The 21,731-nt window shown below is 38.0% G+C and overlaps 1 protein-coding gene across 13 annotated transcripts in view; it reads left to right on the top strand.

The window, feature by feature from the left end:
- Positions 1-21,731, top strand: part of RGS7 (regulator of G protein signaling 7) — a 467,979-nt gene that overhangs the window by 397,516 nt on the left and 48,732 nt on the right. For 11 of the 13 annotated variants that reach the window (XM_081485629.1, XM_081485631.1, XM_081485632.1 and 8 more), the window contains 3 exons: positions 1,704-1,768; positions 3,130-3,206; positions 3,313-3,394. In XM_081485629.1, the coding sequence (XP_081341755.1) occupies positions 1,704-1,768; positions 3,130-3,206; positions 3,313-3,394 (224 nt within the window). Of the gene's footprint in view, positions 1-1,703; positions 1,769-3,129; positions 3,217-3,312; positions 3,395-21,731 lie in introns of all 13 variants that reach the window. The other 2 variants (XM_081485638.1, XM_081485639.1) reach the window with 1 other exon arrangement.

The following is a 21,731-nucleotide window of genomic DNA, read 5'->3' as shown; positions in this document are numbered from 1 at the left end:
GTTTTCAATGCACGAAAAAGTGAGATAAATAGAAGACTGCTGATATCTAACTTAGCAGAGCATTCGGTAAAGACTTTTAATAATAAATTGAATAGTTGCTACTTTTCTCAGCTATTAAGGACATATACCAAATGCGGGGCTTCCTTTGTAGCTCAGTTGGTAAAGAATCCTCTTGCAATGCAGGAGACCTGGGTTCAATTCCTGGGTCAGGAAGATCTTGTGGAGAAGGAAATGGAAACCCACTCCAGTATTCTTGCCTGGTGAATCCCATGGACAGAGGAGCCTGGCAGGCTATGGTCTGTGGGGTCGCAAGAGTCGGACACGACTTAGTGACTAAAACACAACACACACCAATTGTAGGGCTTCCCTGGTGGCTAAGTGGTAAAGAATCCACCTGCAATGCAGGAGACACAGGTTTCATCCCTGGGTCAGAAAGATCCCCCAAAGATAGCCATGGCAACCCACTCCAGTGTTCTTGTCTGGGAAATCCCACAGACAGAGGAGCCTGAGGGGCTACAGTCTTTGGGGTTGCAAAGAGACATGACTTAGCACTGAACAACAACAACAAAATAAAAACAAATGTGCTGTGCCTTTGCATTTCTATCATTGTTATAGAAGAAATTCTGGCAAGGTAAGTTTTCTGTGACTGACCTGAGCTATGCTTTGATGCTAAGTCTGAGGTGTCAGGTTCTTGTTAAAGAAGTTTCTCTTCAAGCCTAGAAATATTATTCCATAGCTGCTCAGTCTCCTACTGTTGCTCCTTGGATTCTTTGTGAAGCTTTGGGCAGCTGTTATAATAAAAGTAAGTGATAACACACTGTACTCCCAAGTCTCCATGCTATTTGTCAAGCTCCAGTACTATTCCTCAAGCTGATTTCCTGGAGTGGGAGGCAAAGGACCAGAATCTCACAGCCATCATAAGCATTTCTCTTTTAGATATAGTTTACCAGCTGGGGAAGAACAGCGTCTCTGCTTAGTTTATAGGAAGAACATAGAATTCTTCTACCCAGCTGACTGACTGTTCAGTTCAAACCACCAGATGAAATGCCTTGGAGTTAAAATGTGCCAAGAGGAACTTCATAGAGTGGAATCACTGGAACATGACTGAGCAGTTGCCGAGTCCTTTTGGAGGTTAAATCCTGTCTAGAGGCTAGGACAGTACCCTGAGAGAACTTTAAGTGATATACCCTTACATTTTGAGGAAGCCTACATTGGGAAAACTATTTAATGAAATAAAGGAAATGGTTACCAAGGTTCTAAACATGCCTATTTTCTTATCACACCTTTTAAAATGACCACTGTGTTTGAGTGGCTCAGACAGTAAAGAATCTGCCTGCAATTCAGGAGACCTGGGTTCAATTCCTGGGTTGGGAAGATTCCCCTGGAGAAGGGAATAGCAACCCACTCCAGTATTCTTATCTGTAGAATTCCATGGACCGAGGAGCCTAGCAGGATACAGTCCATGGGGTCACAAAGAGTTGGACACTACTGAGCGACTAACACTTTCTCTTCACTTGAATTTCAGTAATGATGTTACAGATTATTTGTTTTGTCCAAAAAATGATAAAAGCAGAAATTTACAACATGGGGGAAAATGACGAAGACCAATATGCTTTGGTTTATAATGCTCTATTTTTATTTTTAGTGCCTTAGTGTAAATAAGCAGGCAAGAAATGATTGTGTGTTTTTTTTTCCCCTTTCAGCGGTTTACCTCTGCAAAAGAACAATGCAAAACAAAGCAAGGCTGGAGCTGGCCGACTATGAAGCTGTAAGTACCAAGGACTTCCTGGCAAAGAAAGATATAAGATGAGCAAGAATAAGGCCTATTGTCATTTCTGGGCACTCTGAACTTTCTACAATCATGAATCTTAGAGATCAGATTTCCAGAAAGGGACAGCATAATAATTTACTATATCCCTTACTTGCTTGCTTCCTCTCATCATTCACAGTGATGATGATAAAATTCTAAAAACACAAATTTGGGGAAGAAGCAGGAAGTATATATTATTTGCTAAAATTGACTTTAATATAAAAGTTTTATGTATGTTGTTGTTTGTTTTTAGTCACTAAGTCGTGTCTCTTTATGACTCCATGAATGTAGCCCTCCAGGGTTCTCTGTCCATGGGATTTATGCCAGGCAAGAATACTGGAGTGGGTTGCCATTTCCTTCTTCAGGGGATTTTCCTGACCCAGAGATCGAACTCGCATCTCCTGCATTGGCAGGCAGATTCTTTGCCACTGAGCCACCAGGAAGCCCAAAATCTTTATGTGTCTACATATACATATATATATATATATATATATATATATATATATGTATGTGTGTATATATATATATATAATGAATATATCCAAACTTAGAGAATTAAAGAGTGTTTACACTGGGAAAATGGTTTTTACAAAATCCTTAGGTTGGCCACCAGCAGCAGATTAAATTGACCTCAGGTAATCTGTTCAGATGATTGCTGTCTTCTGATTTACTAACGTTAAAGCACTATCTGTAAATGGGTAGTAGGGGGCCAAAGGTTTATATTTTTCTCAAAAACCGGATAAACCTGTTGAATCAGTAGTAGAAATGTACTGCTTTCTTGTTCTTCAGTAAAATGGGCAGAGAAAAATCCAATGGATTACTCTTGAGCACTTTTTAATGTAAGTTTAGTATTTGGGGTTTTTAGTTATATTCGCCAATATTGATGTTTGTAATAGGCTTTCCTATGTCCTCTATGACTGTTAATTTGAGGATTAGCTGCATTTAGTGAGCGTGACTTATCATTCCAAGTACACTTACACCAAGAAATTCTGATTTGTTTTCTTGGTAAGTACATATGGTACAACTGGGCAGAAACAGATCGCTTTTAGGCTTCCCTGTGACTCTGCTGGTAAAGAATCTGCCTACAATGCGGGAGACCTGGGTTCAATCCCTGGGTTGGGAAGAGTCCCTGGAGAAGGGAAACACTGCCCACACCAATATTCTGGTCTGGAGAATTCCATGGGCTGTATAGTCCATGGGGTCGCAGAGTTGGACATGACTGAGCAACTTTCACTTTCACTTTTCACATATGGTAGATAAACTAGAAGGGCATAGTAAGGCTGAGCTCCAAAATGTCTTCTCCATGGTATATTTTACAGGAGAGCTTGGCCAGGCTACAGAGAGCATTTGCCCGGAAGTGGGAGTTCATTTTTATGCAAGCAGAAGCACAAGCAAAGTGAGTCCTTGTGAGTCTTTTGGAAGATTTGTTCAAGTTGTGGCCTTTTGTCCACAGAGGCACTATGGTTAACACTGCATATTATTGATTGTTGTGATGTTAACAGAGTGGACAAGAAGAGAGACAAGATTGAAAGGAAGATCCTTGATAGTCAAGAGAGAGCATTCTGGGATGTACACAGACCTGTGGTGAGCAAGCACATGCACCAACATTGTCTGAATTCATAATTTCAGCCTTTGGAAAGTAAAGGAAGAATGTAGTAATGCCATTTTTCTTTTTTCTTTTTTCCTGAAGTCTTGGTGAATTTAGGAGAAGAGTGCCACTTTTATATAAAGTGACTAGAGTTCAATAGTATAATATTTAATTTATCAGACTGCATTTTTCTAACATGACATTACTTGTGTACTCACTTTTTGCTTCTGAGGTGCTTGATATTATCATACACTTGAAGGAAAGATGTCTGCAACAAAGTAGTTTTGCATGGCTTCCAATCTACATTTTTTCTGGATTTATAGTAAAAGTATGAGTTAAAATGTTGTTCCTCCACTAATTTTTCTATTTTAAAACCTGCTAATAACCTGCCTTGAATGTCAGCTTTAATGGAAACATTTTAGATGGCTCTGCTTCAGCTCAGCTCATACTTCTAATGATGTAACTGGTCATTCAATCTACATACAATAATTTAGCTGGTTTTCTTATATAGTAATGTTATAGTAATAGTAATGTTAAACCATATGAGCCAGAGTAACAAACAACCTTGATTAATACCTGAAAACTTTGTGTAAGGAGTTAAACAATGGTTCTGAGCATATATTTTTAAACACAGACCTAGAGAATGATATTTATATAGTATTATTAAATAACAGGATCATAGCAAGAGATGAATCAAGATTCTTTGAGAATATCTTAAAATGTTCCTCTCAACTACCTGTGGGAACTGGTCAAAATGGGTTTGTTTTCCAAAGGTTTGTATGCAAAAGTCTATATATATATGATTAAAGTTTAATTTTATGTATATTTAAATTCTAGATATTAATTCAACTGTCAGATTTTGAATTCACAAAAAATTAAAATTGAGACTTAAGTGTCTTTCCTACTCAAAATTCAGCTTGAGTTTTATTGCTCATGGTATAAAAAGGATTGTGAGGTCACATGTATAAGTATTGCAAGGATATGAAGTAGGATTTTTGCTTGTTTTAAGCCATCTCTAGAAACTGGTTAATAAGTTATGTTCTCATGTTCGTCCACTTTATGCTCCTGGACATCTGACGACCCATCTCTGGTCTAGTTTATATTTGATGAGCTGTATCCTCTTGGCAACTCAAGAGGACTTGCTCCATGCCAGATCCCCTTCTGTGCCCACATCTATTCCACAGCAAAAACTCATGCTCTCAGATCATATAAATTGATCCCACCTCAACACACTTGCCTGTTCAGTCACCCAGGAAATACTCAGCCAGTCCAATGCCTTCTGTGTGCCCTGTTAGAAGCAGAAGCTGTTCACAAGTTGTTTCTTTCTCTAACGGTTGTGAGTAGGCTCCAGTTCTGCTTCTCCACAGAGCCAGGCACATGTGAATGTTCTCCAGGGGACCCCTGCTGTGCCCCTCACTAGATGTTCAGTTAGAAAGTCCTCCCAAAGAGCACCTGAAGGCAGAAACCACCCTGAAGCTGTTAGTTCCATTTCCCTTATTCAATTTGTGGATGCTTCTGTGGGGCTTTATATCTCTTAAAATGAACATGTTAGCCAATTCTTGGTTACTGTTTATTTTCTAGAGGGGAAAAAAAAATAGAGCTTTGGGTTATCTGCATGTTTCTGAGAATGAAATGCACCTAATCCAACCCTACCTTCAGTTATTTTTTATATTACAACTTTGTATCTCGTTAAAAGAAATGTTTCTGAAGTGGTCACAGGGGCATGTGAAGTGATGACACTTGTCTGGAGGCCCTATCAATCACACAGGTCCTGCCTTGTGTCTGGATTTTAGAATTCTGAGTGCTTACTGAGGATTAATTGACAGAGATGATGCTGGCAGGATTGTTAAGCAAGACACTCCTAAAAGGGCTTTTAATGGCTATTTCCCCAGCAAAATATACAAGGTATATTTCTATTCATTGGCTGTAGTGTTAATTAAACAATAAGAAGAAGACCTTTCTAAGATAACTATACCTCCAAAAATGTTCTTATTTTTATTTTGGTTTTGAAAAAGTCTTATTACAAAATTGTAAACACACTACTGCATGTTTTTAAAGTATAGAAATTAATATTCTCATTGGAATAAAAGACTATTCAAATTTCACAGATTATAACACGATTTAATTAAAACACTTTTAAGCAGTATAATTATATTTTTCCTGTATTGCTTTAGATTTATGAATATTTTAAGTATCTTTGTTTTCAAAAAACAAAAATGGAGTTATCCTAGCAGTACTATTTGTTGATTTTTTTCATTTTATTTCCTCTTGCATAATCCTACTGTTAAACCTTAGCAGAGAACAATTAATCCTTATAAAGCTTTTACTAGTTTAAGGCAGGGTTATATACTATATTGCATTTTGTTTGGTTTGCTTTGATTTGATCTGGTTTGATGCTGCCATTTATTTAATTAAAATAGGTTGGAAACAATTAGCCAGAAATATAGTCGGAAGGGGAAATCTCAAAAAGAAGCTCAGAATCTTTTAAAGTATACTAAAATTTAATGTAGAATATTATAAAATATACAAGTTTATACTTAGAGATGTAGAAAATATATGTAATGTGATTTTTAAATGAAGTCACTAAACACAGTACACTCATTTATTGTATTTAATACCTTTTTGAAATAAATTTAGCTTCCCTAAGTATGTCCATGTTTAATCCTGAAAAAAAAAAATTTAAGTCATAACACTGAGAAGGACTCTTCAGTTATTAAAGACTCCAGACAGAATTGTCAAACACTAAATACAGTAAGTCCCTATGTATGAACCTTCAAGTTGCAAACTTGAGAATGTGCGCCCTCATGTCCGATCACATAAGTTAGTTCACATGTCTGGCATACGTTGTCACGTGCATACTTCCTCTACAAGTGGTTGTGTTTTTGTGTGCTTTACTGTACAGTAATGTATAGAGTACAGTAGTACAGTATATTTATTTCAAGCTATTAATTGATCTATAAGAGGACAACTTCATTGAACTCCTTGCTGTGCAGCACAGGGAGCTTACTAATGAAAACCTGATGAAATTGGAGCCCAGAGAAAGGACAAAGAGGGACAAGAGAAAGAAGAAGTAACTAATGAACAAGAGATTTACAGCACAGGAAACGGCAAGGGGATTTTCTTTATTTGAGAAGGCACGGTTAGCTTTTGAGGCACAGGACCCGAACACAGAATGGTATATGAAGGTTGTAGCAGCCATTCAGAATGAAATCCAGTGCTACCATGTCATCTATGATGAGAAAAAAAAGAGCTACTACCCAGACATCCCTGGATCATTTTTTCAAGAAGATAGAATTGAATCCAGCAAGGAACCAGAATTTTTGCCATTAACTTTAGGCATGAATGAAATTTCAGCTTGCCCTCCATCTCTTATTGCTGACAGTCCTTCAGCTCTACCATCTCCCTCTTCCTCTCTCTCCTCCAGTCAGTAACTCTTCTTACCTGTTCACTTGATGCCAGCCACTATATGCCAGTTGTTGTACTGTACTACTGTACCTTTCAAGATACTGTATTATAAGATTAAAAATGTTTTCTTTATTTTTTATTTGTTTTCATGTATTATTTGTGTGAAAAGTATTATAAACCTGTTACAGTGCAGTACTAGATAACCATAGTTAGCCTATGGGTACATAGGCTAACAATATTGGACTTAATGGCAAAAATTAGACTTCCCAAGGTGTTCTTGGACTGGAACTCATTTATATGTAGGGCATTTACTGTACTCAAGATAACAGTAGGGGAAGTAGACCAAATTGTAACAAATGTCAAAGATAATTTGGGATTTGGGTTGACTTGTGTATTTAGTGTTTTGATACTTTTATAAAGCCTCTTCAAGGGCTAATGGATTCTTGTTGTTGTTGTTCAGTTGCTAAGTTGTGTCCAGGTCTTTGCGACCCCATGGACTGCAGCAGAGAAGGCTCCTCTGTCCTCCACTGTCTCCCAGAGTTTGTTCAAATTCATGTCCATTGAGCTGGCAATGATCTAACCATCTTAGTCTATATTAACTGAGTTTAAACAACTAGTTGGGTGCCAAGTCGCTCATTCATGTCCAACTCTTTGTGACCCCTTGGACTATAGCCCACCAGGCTCCTCCATCCATGAGATTCTCCAGGCAAGAATACTGGAGTGGGTTGCCATTTCCTTCTCCATGGAGCAACTAGTTAAATTGAAGGAAAAATTCTGTTTGTCACAGTGCTGAAGAATTTCATTGACACTAACTTCCTAGTACTTGTTTTAATATTTTCATATTATAATTTCTGGAAGATCAGAGAGTTTGTCTGAAATTTTCTATACATTTCCTGTAAATCTTTTTTTTTCTTTGAATAAATTAGTGTGGAGGAGTCTGATGAAGCATGTGTGTGTATGCACAAAACCCATTAAAATTTGGAGTTTAAAAGTGTCTGAAGAAGAGGTTATAGATTTGCCTAAGAAGTTTGAGAAGTTCAATAAGATTCAAAGTTTTTATAACCAACTGAGTTAGAGCTAAGTGATTCTGAGGAAATACAACTATCATGGAGGGGAAAAAGTCTAGTGAATGGGCCTTTCAAAGTAAAATGATGCTTGTATCTGGAACCAAACTTGTTCCTCACGGCCCTACTGTGGTGCCAGCTTATATCCTTAGCACTGACTTTGGTTTTTTGTTTGTTAGTTACATTTTTTTCAGCTTCATGGAGGTGTACTTGACAAACTAAATTGTAAGATACATAAAGTGTACAATATGATGATTTTATAGATTGTACTTTGTGAAAAGACTCCTGCCATCAAGTTAGTTAACCCTGACTTTGAAAGTTGATCTACAGATTTGGAGTGTAAGAAACCTGGGCCAATTTAATGCTGAGCACATTCATATGTGCAAGGTAGAGTCAGCCGTATAGAGTGAATCACCTCTCCTCTCACCTTGGAAATCCATAGTGACCTGTGGGAGCTCTAGGGTTATACTTTGAGACAGTACTGTGGGTGAACATTATTTATACCACAAACTATAAGCACAAGACCACAATTATAAATATTCTTGCAGATACACTATGGCAGGCATCACCTTGGCACATTTTTGTTGAGGAGGGTAGGGGGGAATCTGTTATTAGGTTAAGATACAGATATTTTTAATAAAAAATTTTTATTGAAGTATACCATACATATTAGAAATGCATACCAAACCCATAATGAAATAGCGCCTCACACCAGTTAGAATGGCAGTTCTTTTTTTTTTTTGTAATATATATTATATAATTTAATAAAACAATGATTTTGGTATCTGATAATACATTAACAGGCAAGTTTGGCCTTGGAGTACAGAATGAAGCAGGGCAAAGGCTAATAGAGTTTTGCCACGAGAACGCACTGATAATAGCAAACACCCTATTCCAACAACACAAGAGAAGACTCTACACGTGGACATCACCAGATGGTCAACACCAAAATCAGATTGATTATATTCTTTGCAGCCAAAGATGGAGAAGCTCTATACAGTCAGCAAAAACAAGACCGGGAGCAGACTGTGGCTCAGATCATGACTCCTTATTGCCAAATTCAGACTTAAATTGAAGAAAGTAGGGAAAACCACTAGGCCATTCAGGTGTGACCTAGATCAAATCCCTAATGATTATACAGTGGCAGTGAGAAATAGATTTAAGAGACTAGACCTGATAGACAGAGTGCCTGATGAACTATGGACAGAGGTTCGTGACATTGTACAGGAGACAGGGATCAAGAAAATCCCCATGGAAAAGAAATGCAAAAAAGCAAAATGGCTGTCTGAGGAGGCGTTACAGATAGCTTGGAAGAGAAGAGAAGCGAAAAGCAAAGGAGAAAAGGAAAGATATTCCCATCTGAACGCAGAGTTCCAAAGAATAGCAAGGAGAGATAAGAAAGCCTTCCTCAGCAATCAGTGCAAAGAAATAGAGGAAAACAACAGATTGGGAAAGACTAGAGATCTCTTCAAGAAAATCAGAGATACCAAGGGAACATTTCATGCAAAGATAGGCTCGATAAAGGACAGAAATGGTATGGACCTAACAGAAGCAGATGATATTAAGAAGAGGTGGCAAGAATACACAGAAGAACTGTACAAAAAAGATCTTCATGACCCAGATAATCACGATGGTGTGATCACTCACCTAGAGCCAGACATCCTGGAATGTGAAGTCAAGTGGGCCTTAGAAAGCATCACTATGAACAAAGCTAGTGGAGGTGATGGAATTCCAGTTGAGCTATTTCAAATCCTCAAAGATGATGCTGTGAAAGTGCTGCACTTGATATGCCAGCAAATTTGGAAAACTCAGCAGTGGCCACAGGACTGGAAGAGGTCAGTCTTCGTTCCAATCCCAAAGAAAGGCAATGCCAAAGAATGCTCAAACTACCACACAATTGCACTCATCTCACACACTAGTAAAGTAATGCTCAAAATTCTCCAAGCCAGGCTTCAGCAATACGTGAACCGTGAACTTCCAAATGTTCAAACTGGTTTTAGAAAAGGCAGAGGAACCAGAGATCAAATTGCCAATATCCGCTGGATCATCGAAAAAGCAAGAGAGTTCCAGAAAAACATCTATTTCTGCTTTACTGACTATGCCAAAGCCTTTGACTGTGTGGATCACAATAAACTCTGGAAAATTCTGAAAGAGATGGGAATACCAGACCACCTGACCTGCCTCTTGAGAAACCTGTATGCAGGTAAGGAAGCAACAGTTAAAACTGGACATGGAACAACAGACTGGTTCCAAATAGGAAAAGGAGTCCGTCAAGGCTGTATATTGTCACCCTGCTTATTTAACTTATATGCAGAGTACATCATGAGAGACGCTGGTCTGGAAGAAACACAAGCTGGAATCAAGATTGCCGGGAGAAATATCAATAACCTCAGATATGCGGATGACACCACCCTTATGGCAGAAAGTGAAGAAGAACTAAAGAGCCTCTTGGTAAAGGTGAAGGAGGAGAGTGAAAAAGTTGGCTTAAAACTCAACGTTCAGAAAACTAAGATCATGGCATCTGGTCCCATCACTTCATGGGAAATAGATGGGGAAACATTGGAAACAGTGTCAGACTTTATTTTTTTGGGCTCCAAAATTACTGCTGATGGTGATTGCAGCCATGAAATTAAAAGACGCTTACTCCTTGGAAGGAAGGTTATGAGCAACCTAGATAGCATATTTAAAAGCAGAGACATTACTTTGCCAACAAAAGTCCATCTAGTCAAAGCTATGGTTTTTCCAGTGGTCATGTATGGATGTGAGAGTTGGATGGTGAAGAAAGCTGAGCGCTGCAGAATTGATGCTTTTGAACTGTGGTGTTGGAGAAGGCTCTTGAGAGTCCCTTGGACTGCAAGGAGACCCAATGAATCCATCCTAAAAGATCAATCCTGGGTGTTCATTGGAAGGACTGATGTTGAAGCTGAAACTCCAATACTTTGGCCACCTCATGCGAAGGGTTGACTCATTGGAAAAGACCCTAATGCTGGGTAGGATTGGGGGCGGGAGGAGAAGGGGACGACAGAGGATGAGATGGTTGGATGGCATCACCGACTCGATGGACATGGGTTTGTGTAGACTCCAGGAGTTGGTGATGGACAGAGAGGCCTGGCGTGCTGCAATTCATGGGGTCACAAAGAGTTGGACACGACTGAGCGACTGAACTGAACTGAATACATTCTTAAATATAAACTTGGTGCCGAATATCCTGGCTATAGTTTTTTTTACATTAAAAAAATTTTTTTTTTATTTGTTTTGCCATACGTTGACATGAATCCACCATGGGTGTACATGTTTTCCCCTTCCAGAACCCCCCTTCCACCTCCCTCCCCATCCCATCCCTCCAGGTCATCCCGAAAAAGAGTAGAGATAATGAGTGTTGGTGAGGACATGGAGCAAAAGTAATTCTTGTTGGGAATGTAAATTGGTGCAACCACTATGGAAACAGTAAGGAGGTTTCTCAAAAAATTAAAAATAAAACTACCATATGATCCAGCAGTTCCACCTTTGGGTATTTTATCCAAAGTAAATGAAAACATGAACTTAAAAAAGCACCCTTGTGTTCAATGAAGCATTATTTACCATAGAAGCAACCTAAGTGTCCATTGATGTGTGAGTGAATAAAGAAAATCTTGGACACAGGCATACCTCAGGGATAGTGTAGGTTTAGTTCTAGAACACCACAATAAACAAGCCATACAGAATGTTTGCTTTACCAGTGTATATAAAAGTCATATTTACATGATATGGTGATCTATTAAGTGTCCAGTAGCATTACATCTGAAAACTAATGTCTGTGCCTTCATTTAAAAATACTTTCTTGCTCATAAATGCTAACCATCATCTGAACCTTCAGCAAGTCATAGTAGTCATGTCAAAGATCACAGATCCCCGTAACAAATATAATAATAGTGAGAAAGTTTGAAATATTGTGAGAATTACCAAACTGTGACTCAAAGACACAGAATATGTGAGTACTGTGGGAATAATGGTGCTGATAGATTTGTTTGATGCAGGGCTGACACAAACCCCTTTAGTTTGTACAATGATGCAGTATCTGTAGCTCCCCAGCTGGCACAGTGCTAAAGAATCTGCCTCCCAGTGTAGGAGATGCAAGAGAAGTATGTGGGTTCAATCCCTGGGTCAGGAAGATCCCCTGGAGGAGGAAATGGCAACCTACTCCAGTATTCTATTCTTGCCTGGAAAATCCCATGGACAGAGGAGCCTGGTGGGCTATGATCCACCAGGTTGCATAAAGAGTGGGGCATGACTGAGCACTGACACTCATGTGACATCTGTTAGGAACAATAAAAAGAAGTGTGATAAAATGATGTGTCCCTTTTGTAGGTACATATGTAAGTATTTGTGTACACATTATGTACATACACAAATGCATTTATAATTCAGTCATAAAAAGAATGAAATCATTCTATTTGTGACAGCATGGGCATTAAGCTATGTGAAATAAGTTAGAGAATGACCAATATAATATCATTTCACTTATGTGTAGAATCCAAAAAACATACTCTTAGATATAGACTGGTGGCTGCTACAGGTTAGGGGTTGGGATTCTAGGAGAAATGGTGTGAAGGGGATAAACAGGTACAGAATTCCAATTTTAAAAGAAGTAAGTCCTGGAGATATGATGTACAGCACCTTGACTTTAGTCACTAATACTGAAGTGTATATTGAAAAGTTGCTAAGACAGTAGATTTTAAAAATACTCATCATGAAGAAAGAAATTTAAACTGTGTGGTGATGAATGTTAAGTAACTTATTATCTAGTTTTGCAATATATACATATATTGCATTATCATTTTGCAATGCATACATATATTGAATCATTATATTGTACACTTGAAGTGAATATAATGTTATATATCAATTATATCTCAGTAATAATTTTCTAAAGGATAGCCTACATACAGAAAATTGCACAAAGCTTAAGTGCACAGTGAATTTTCATGAATTGAACAGAGCCAGTTCACCAGCCTTGACTGGCAAAGCAATGACAAACCTAGATAGCATATTAAAAAGCAGAAACATTATTTTGCCTACAAAAGTTCATGTAGTCAAAGCTATGGATTTTCCAGTAGTCATGTACAAATTTGAGAGCTGGACAATAAAACAGGCCTAGTGCTGAAAAATCGATACCTTCAAACTGTGGTGTTGGAGAAGACTCTTGAGAGTCCCTTGGACGGCAAGGAGATCAAACCAGTCCATCCTAAAGGAAATCAATCCTGAATATTCATTGGAAGGACTGATGCTGAAACTGAAACTCCAATACTTTGGCCACCTGATGTGAAGAGCTGACTCATTGGAAAAGACCCTGATGCTGGGAAAGATTGAAGACAGGAGGAGAAGGGGACGACAGAGGAATGAGATGGCTGGATGGCATCACCGACTCGATGGACATGAGTTTGGGTAAACTCTGGGAGATGGTGATGGACAGGGAAGCCTGTGGGGCAGTCCATGGGGTCACAAAGAGTCAGACGCGACTGAGCGACTGAACAACAACAAAGGCACCAGGATCCTGGAGCCCTACAAGGGACCATTCCAGTCACTGCTGCCTAGGACAGTGGTAACTTCTCATACCATAGATAAGTTTGCTTATTTTTAATATTTATATAAAGGGAATTATTAATATCACTCTTTTCATATTCAACATCTTCTTTTGAGAGTCTTTCATATTATTGCATGTAGTTGTAATTTGTTTATCCTCATTACTGTATTAGTATTCTGTTATATGACGGTAGAGGGTTTCATTATATACTGATGTTAAATTAATTTCCATGGTGTTAACACTCCATTATTTTATCCATAATTTTGGTTTTCAATTTATTATTTTCACTAACTTGTTATATTCACGATTCAACTGAAGTTACTCCAGACTTTTGTTTGTCACACAAAACCGTCGACTCAATCTCTTTAATTTAGTTTCAAAAGCAATGCAGACCTCAAAATAAAATAGAAAAACAAGGTGAATGATATTATATTATATGTTATCACATAAAATAAAAGAGTAGTCTTATTTATATATAGAACTCAGTGAGAAAATATCAAAGCAGTAAAAAATGTAATGGAAAACATTTATATTTTTACCTATTAAATTTTCAAACAATTTTTAAAAGTTAATACGACCATATATTTGCATACAGTCTTACACTCTTAGGTCCAAAGGTCCATTTTAGTTCTTTGTTGCAAGAGGCATAAGTAAATAGGTAGGTAGGTGGATGGATAGATAGATATGTAGCTATATAGACAAAGGCAGAGGGACAGGCAGATGTGTAGAGAGAAGACTGAAAAGATATATACATGAATATCAACAATAGTTTATGAATGCTGAAATTCTGTTGATTTTATTTTTTTATGCTAATCTGTTTTAAAATTAAAGTTTAATGAGTGTTTACATATACAGTAAGAAAAATCAATAATAGTTTTAAAAAATGAATCAAGACTCCCAGTCCAGCATTGAAAAATCTCGGAAATTGTCACTCTCAATCTCACAATAAGGAAAAGAGCTGAATAAACTGAAAATCAACAATTTTTCTTACATTCATCTCAGAATGAGGTCACTAGGCAAAATGCTAGTGAGTCCCCAAAACTGGAGAGACAGAGAGGTGAATACAGGAAATCACAACTTACCAGAAGCCCAAGAGCAGAAACCTCCGAGGAACCAATACTGGGGTAAGAAACTTAACCTGTAATTGACAAATTGCTGGAGCTTCAGAGAAGACTAACATGAAAGTTAAGACTTCAAGGGAGCCCAGTCTTGAGGGGACACCACATACTTGTGAGTTTTACCTCCAGGAATTCTACCAGATTCTCACAATGAAGTTCGAAGAGAAATCCCTTTGTACATCTTTCAGGGAAAGGGAAAAAGGAACTATTTTCAAATACTCTCAGAACATTCTCATCCTCCTAACAAGACCTGCCTTTAAGAGAAACTGATCAGAATTGTACAGGAACCTCACCAACACAAAGAAAAGGAAATACCAGATTCTAATCCTGGTCTCACCCAAGTGAGGGAAAAAAAGAAAAAATTGGAGAGGAATTTGTAAAGGTTACAGCCCCAGAGCACAGGCTATGAAAAGACTGGCACCTAATCCTAGAACTATAGTATGCTTCCACTCCCTCTGCAGCAGCCACAACATTAAGAGTCTAAACAACAACAGGGAACTGCAAAGGAAAAAACTCAAGCCTTCTTTAGGAAGCCTTAGGGAAGGACTTTATTTTTTGGGCTCCAAAATCACTGCAGATGGTGACTGCAACCATGAAATTAAAAGACGCTTACTCCTTGGAAGGAAAGTTATGACCAACTTAGCATATTAAAAAGCAGAGACATTACTTTGCCAACAAAGATCTGTCTAGTCAAAGCTGTGGTTTTTCCAGTAGTCATGTATGGATGTGAGAGTTGGACTATGAAGAAAGCTGAGCACCAAAGAATTGATGCTTTTGAACTGTGGTGTTGGAGAAGACTCTTGAGAGTTCCTTGGACTGCAAGGAGATCCAATCAATCCATCCTAAAAGAGATTAGTCCTGAGTGTTCATTGGACAGACTGATGCCGAAGCTGAAATTCTAATACTTTGGCCACCTCATGCGAAGAACTGACTCATTGAAAAAGACCCTGATGCTGGGAAAGATTGAAGGCAGGAGGAGAAGGGGACGACAGAGGATGAGATGGTTGGAGAGCATCACCGACTCAATGGACATTAGTTTCAGTAAACTTCGGGAGTTGGTGATGGACAGGGAGGCCTGGCGTGTTGCAGTCCATGGGGTCTCAAAGAGTTGGACACAACTGAGCAACTGAACTGAACTGAGGGAGGGGCTTCCCTGGTGGCTCAGTGGATAAGAATCCACTTGCCAAAGTAGGAGACGTGTTTGATCCCTGGTCAGGAAGATCCCCAAAGAAGGCAATGGCAACCCACTCCGCTACTGTTGCCTGGAAAATCCCATGGATGGAGGAGCCTGGTAGGCTACAGTCCATGGGGTTGAGAAGAGTCAGACGCGACTGAGCAACTTCACTTTCACTTTTCACTTTTATGCATTGGAGAAGGAAATGGCAACACACTCCAGTATTCTTGCCTGGAGAATCCCAGGGACAGAGGATCCTGTTGGGCTGCCGTCTATGGGGTCGCAAAGAGTTGGACACGACTGAAGCGACTTAGCAGCAGCAGCAGCAGCAGCAGCAGGAAGATCCCACATGCCGATCCCATGTGCCACAGCTATTAAGCCTGTGCTCTAGAGCCCGGGAACTGCAACTACTGAAGCCCAGGAGCCCTAGAGAAGCCACTGCAATGAGAGGCCTGTGCATCTCAACAAAAAGTAGATCCCCACCCCTTGCCGCTTGCGGCACATTAGAGAAAAGCCCTTTCAGCAATGAAGACCCAGCACAACCAAAAATAGATAAATAAACAAATAACGTTTGTATTTTTAAAAGCCTAACAGAAACCTGAAGACAACTGGGGAGACAAAAGCAAGGAACGCAGAGGAAAGTTTATCTCTGATATAACAAAAGAAAGCAGTAAATACAGCTTAACCTCTAGCTAGATATGCATAAAACCATACAATAAACACCTGTTTACCTCAGGGCCTTTTACGCAATACATGATATCTGGCTTTCAACAAAAAATTCACATAGAGTAAAAGAAAAAAAAAAGCAGCTCATACAGACACATTAAGCATCAGAGTCAGAGTCAAATATAGCAGAGATGTTGAAATTATCAAACCAAGCATTTGAAACAAGTATGAAAAGTGTGCTAAGGCTTCTAATGGAGGAAATGAACAACATAAAGGAATAAAGAATAGAGGTATAAGCATAAATATAGAAACTCTAAGAAAGAATCAGAAGAAAACATTAGAATAAAAAATGCCTTAACGTTAAATGAAGAATGCATTTGATATGCTTGTAAATAGACTGGACATGGCCAAGCAAATAATCAGTGAGCTTGAAAAAATGTCAATAGAAATTTCCAAAGCCCAACTGCAAAGAGAAAAAGGATGAAAAAGACAAGAGCTATGAAATAATTACTAAAGGTGCCACATACATATGATAGGAATACCAGAAAGACAAAGAAGAAAGCAAGAAGAGAAGAAATATTTGAAGCAGTGATGATCCATCATTTCTGAAAAGTAATAGCTAACTGAGAGCCAGGAAGCTCAGAGAACACCAACCAAAGTAAATATCAAAACATCTAAACCTAGACATAGCACATTTAAATTTAAGAAAGTGGAAAAAAAGTGAAAATCTTCAAAGAATCCAGAGGGAAAAAAAACACATAGGGAGGAAAGAGATTAACAATTGCATCAGACTTTTAGAAATCATGCAAGCAAGAGAGCAGAGTGAAATATTTTGTGTTGAAAGAAAAAGAAAAAAACTTTAGAATTCTATCCAGCAAAATTATCCTTTATAAGTGCAGGAGAAATGAACACTTTCTCCGATAAACAAAAATTGAGGGACTCTGTCATCAGGAGACTTGCAAGAAATGTGGAAAATCTTCAGAAGCAAGGAAATGCCATAGGTCAGAAACTCAGGTCTATTTTTTTATTTTTAACTATTGTTCAAATGATAATACCTGTGTTAAAGGGTACAGAAAGGAGAAGGCATTGGGAATAATCTATTATAAGGTAATTGAATGGAGTAGTATAGTGTGATTTGAAAGAGGAGTCTGATTAGATATAAATACATATTGCAAACCAAAAGGCAACTACTGAAGAAAGTCTAAAATGAAATAGAATTAATATGTTAAGAAAGGCAAACAAAAGGAATAGTAAAAATTCTCAATTGAAAACATAGAAGGTAGAAAAATAGAAAAAATGAAGAAAAGGAAAAACATCAGAGCAATGGCAACAAATAGAAAACTGTGGAAAAGATATGGCAGGTATTAATCCAGCTATATTATTATCTCTTTAAACAGTGGTGGCCTAAATACATCAATTAAAAGGGAGAGACTATCAGAGTGAATGAAAACCAAGACCTAATTATATATTAAGAAACTCATGTTAAGTATAAAGACAGAGGTACAGATTAAAAGTAAAATAAAGCAATGGAGAAAGTAAAGGGATGCTAACACTAGTCAAAAGATAGGTGGAGTTGTTGTTGTTCAGTTGTTCAGCCATGTCTGACTCTTTGCGATGCAATGGACTGCAGAATGCCAAGCTTACTTGTCTGTCACCATCTCCTATAATTTGCTCAAACTCATGTCCATTGAGTCGGTGATGTCATCCAACTATCTTGTCCTCTGTTATCCCCTTCTGCCTTCAATCTTTCTCAGCTTCAGGGGTTTTTCCAATGAGTCGGCTCTTCTGATCAGGTGGCCAAAGTATTGGAGCTTCAGCTTCAGCACCAGTCATTCCAATGAATATTCACGGTTGATTTCCTTTAGGATTGACTGGTTTGATTTCCTTACTGTTCAAAGGACTCTCAAGAGTCTTCTCCAACAGTTCAGAGGCATCATTTCTTTGGCCAAAGTTCAAAGGCATCATTTCTTCAGTGCTCAGCCTTCTTTACGGTCCAAATCTTACACCCATACATGACTACTTGCAAAACCATAGCTTTGACTGTACAGACTTTTGTAGGCAAAGTGAAATTTTTACTTTTTAATACACCATCTAGGTTTGTCATAGCTTTTCTTCCAAGAAGCAGGTGTCTTAATTTCATGGCTGTGGTCACTGGGTGCAGTGATTTTGGAGCCCAAGAAAGGAAAGTCTGTCACAGTTTCCATTGTTTCTCCATCTATTTGCCATGAAGTGATGGGACCAGATGCCATTATCTTTGTTTCTTGAATGTTGAGTTTTAAGCCAGCTTTTTCATTCTCCTCTTTCACTTTCACCAAGTGGCTCTTCACTTTCTGCCGTAAGGGTGGTGTCATCTGCATATCTGAGGTTGTTGATGTTCCTCCCAGAAATCTTGATTCCATCTTGTGCTTCATCCAGCCCAGCATTTCACATGATGTACTCTGCATATAATTAAATAAGCAGGGTGACAATATACAGCCTTGACGTACTCCTTTCCCAATTTTGATCCAGTCTGTTGTTCCATGTTCAGTACTAACTGTTGCTCCTTAACCTGCGTACAGGCTTCTCAGGAGGTAGATAAGGTGGTCTGGTATTCCCATCTCTTCAAGAATTTTCCACAGTTCGTTGTGATCCACACAGTCAAAGGCTTGAGTGTACTCAGTGAGTGAAAGTGAAAGTGAAGTTGCTCAGTCGTGTCCGACTCTTTGTGACCCCGTGGACTGTAGCCCACCAGGCTCCTCTGTCCATGGGATTCTCCAGGCAAGAATACTGGAGTGGGTTGCCATTTCCTTCTCCAAGGGATCTTCCCAACCCAGGGATCGAAACCAGGTCTCCCGCATTGCAGGCAGACACTTTAACCTCTGAGCCACCAGGGACTTCAGTCAACTCAATGAGTAGCTGTATTAATTTCAGATGAAGCCAGCTCCAGATCAAGAAAAATTATCAGAGATAAGGAGCAACATTATGTAATGATAAAGAGATCAATTATTCATGAAGACATAGCAATCCTTAATGTGTGTGCACAATAGAGCACCGAAATATGAGACAGAAACTGATAGAACTGCAAGGACAAATAGACGAATACACCTTTATAGTTGTAGTCTTCAGCACACCTCGGTCATTGATGACAGATCTAACAGGCAGAAAATCAATAAGAACATAACTGAACTGAAGAGTGCCATTAATCAACTGGATTTAATTGATATCATATGCTGCTTCATCCAATAACAGCAGAATGTACCTTCTCCTCAAATTCCCATGGAACACACTAAGAAAGAACACATTCGGGGCCACAAAACTCACCCTAATAATTGTAAAAGAATTTTAATGGAAATTATATGAAGTATTTCCAGACCACAGTGGGATTAAACTAGATACCAGTAATGGAAAGATAGATGGAAAATGACAAAATACTTAGAGTTAAGCAACACATTTCTAAATAATGTATGGGTCAAAAAGAAGTTTCAAGAGTAATTGTAAAATATTCCAAGCTAAATGAAAATACATGTTATCAAAATTTGTGGATGCATTGAAAGCTGTGCTTGGCAATTTATAAATATATGCATTGATATATATGTTAGGAAAACCAAAAATCAATATTTAATGTTAGAAAACTAGAAAAACTCAGAAGAAAAGAAATAGAAATTAGAGCAGAAATCAATGAAATTGAAAACAGGAAAGTGATAGAGAAATACGGCACTGAGAGCTGGCTCAGTAAGGTTGATAAATTGCTCCTCAATCCATGGAATTCTGTCCAGGCAAGAATACTGGAGTGAGTAGCCATTCACCTTCTCCAGGAGATCTTCCCCACCCAGGGGTCAAACTGGATCTCCTGCATTGCAGGCAGGTTCTTTACAGGCTGAGCCACCAGGGAAGCCCCTCTAGTTAGAGAGCAGACACAAATTACTAATAGCAGAAATAAAAGAGGAATGATTACCACTGATCACATGGGCGTTAATTTGATACGAAATGAATGTTGTGAACAACTCTATGCCCACGAATATGAAAACCTACATGAAATGCACAAGCTTTGTGAAAGACACAGTTTACAAAACTCACCCAAAAAGTAATTCATATTAATATGCCTACATGTATTAATGGAGTTGTATGTATTATTAAAGATTAAACAATCTATTCAACAAAAGAATTTAAATATATAACAAATAACCTTCCAAAATAGAAAGCAAAATCCCAGATGAATTCACTGAGGAATTCCAGGAAGCATTTAAAGGAGAAATTATACCAATTTTTTTCTTTTACTGTTTTTCCTAAAAAGAGCAGAGGACTTACTTCCTATGAATAACTCAGTCTATAAATCCAGCATTACTTTAATACCCAAACCTGACAAAGTCATTGCAAGAAAGGCAAACAAATGTCTCTCATGAACCACAGCTGCAAAATTTTCAATAAATTATGAATATATGATACCCAACAGTTGTATAATAAGAAGTATACAGCACAACTAAGTGGAATTTATTCCACGTACACAATGCTAGTTCAACATTCCGTAATCAACAGTTTAAAAGTCATATACTCATATCAATAGAAGCAGAAAAAATGTGACAAAATCCAACACTCATATAAAGATAAAAATTGTCAGCAAACTAGGAGTAGAGAGGAACTTCCTCAACTTATTGATAAAGCACATTTACCAAAAACCTACAGCTAATATCATACTTAATGGTGAAATACTATTAATAGATGGTTTCTCTCTGAGATCAGGAACAAGGCAACATGTTCCTTCTTACCACTCCTATTCAACATCTTACTGAAGGACCTAATATAATGACAAGAAAAGGAAATTAAACATGCACAAATTGTGTTATATGTCTCAGGGAACTCAAACAGGGGCTCTGTATCAACCTAGAGGGTTGGGATGGTTAAGTAGATGGGACAGAGATTCAAGAGGGAGGGGACATATGTGCAACTATGGCCTATTCATGTTGATATTTGACAGAAAACAAAATTCTGTAAAGCAATTATCCTTCAATTAAAAAATAAATAAAGTAAAAAAAATATGCAAATGGGAAGGAAGAAATAAAACTGTCTTTGTTCACATATAACATGGTTTTCTATGTAGAAAATCACAAGGAATCAACAACCACAGCAACAAAGCTCTTAAAATTAATAAACTGCAATAATATAGTTGCAGGATATAAAGTTAATACAATGGAAGTCAACTGATTTCTTATATATTAGCAATAAATAATTTGAAATTAGAAACACAATACCATTTCATTAGCACTAAAAGTTAAATGCTATTACATATAGATTCAAGTCTAACAAAACACACACAAGAATAATATGGGGAAAATACTGAAGCAATTTCAGTATTTACTGAAAAAA

This window comes from Giraffa tippelskirchi, chromosome 5 (assembly GCF_054371585.1).
Source record: "Giraffa tippelskirchi isolate mGirTip1 chromosome 5, T2T-mGirTip1v1.2.pri, whole genome shotgun sequence".
Lineage (NCBI taxonomy): Eukaryota > Metazoa > Chordata > Mammalia > Artiodactyla > Giraffidae > Giraffa > Giraffa tippelskirchi.
The sequence above is the reverse complement of the archived record's forward strand: the minus strand, read 5'-3'. Positions and strand labels throughout refer to the sequence as shown.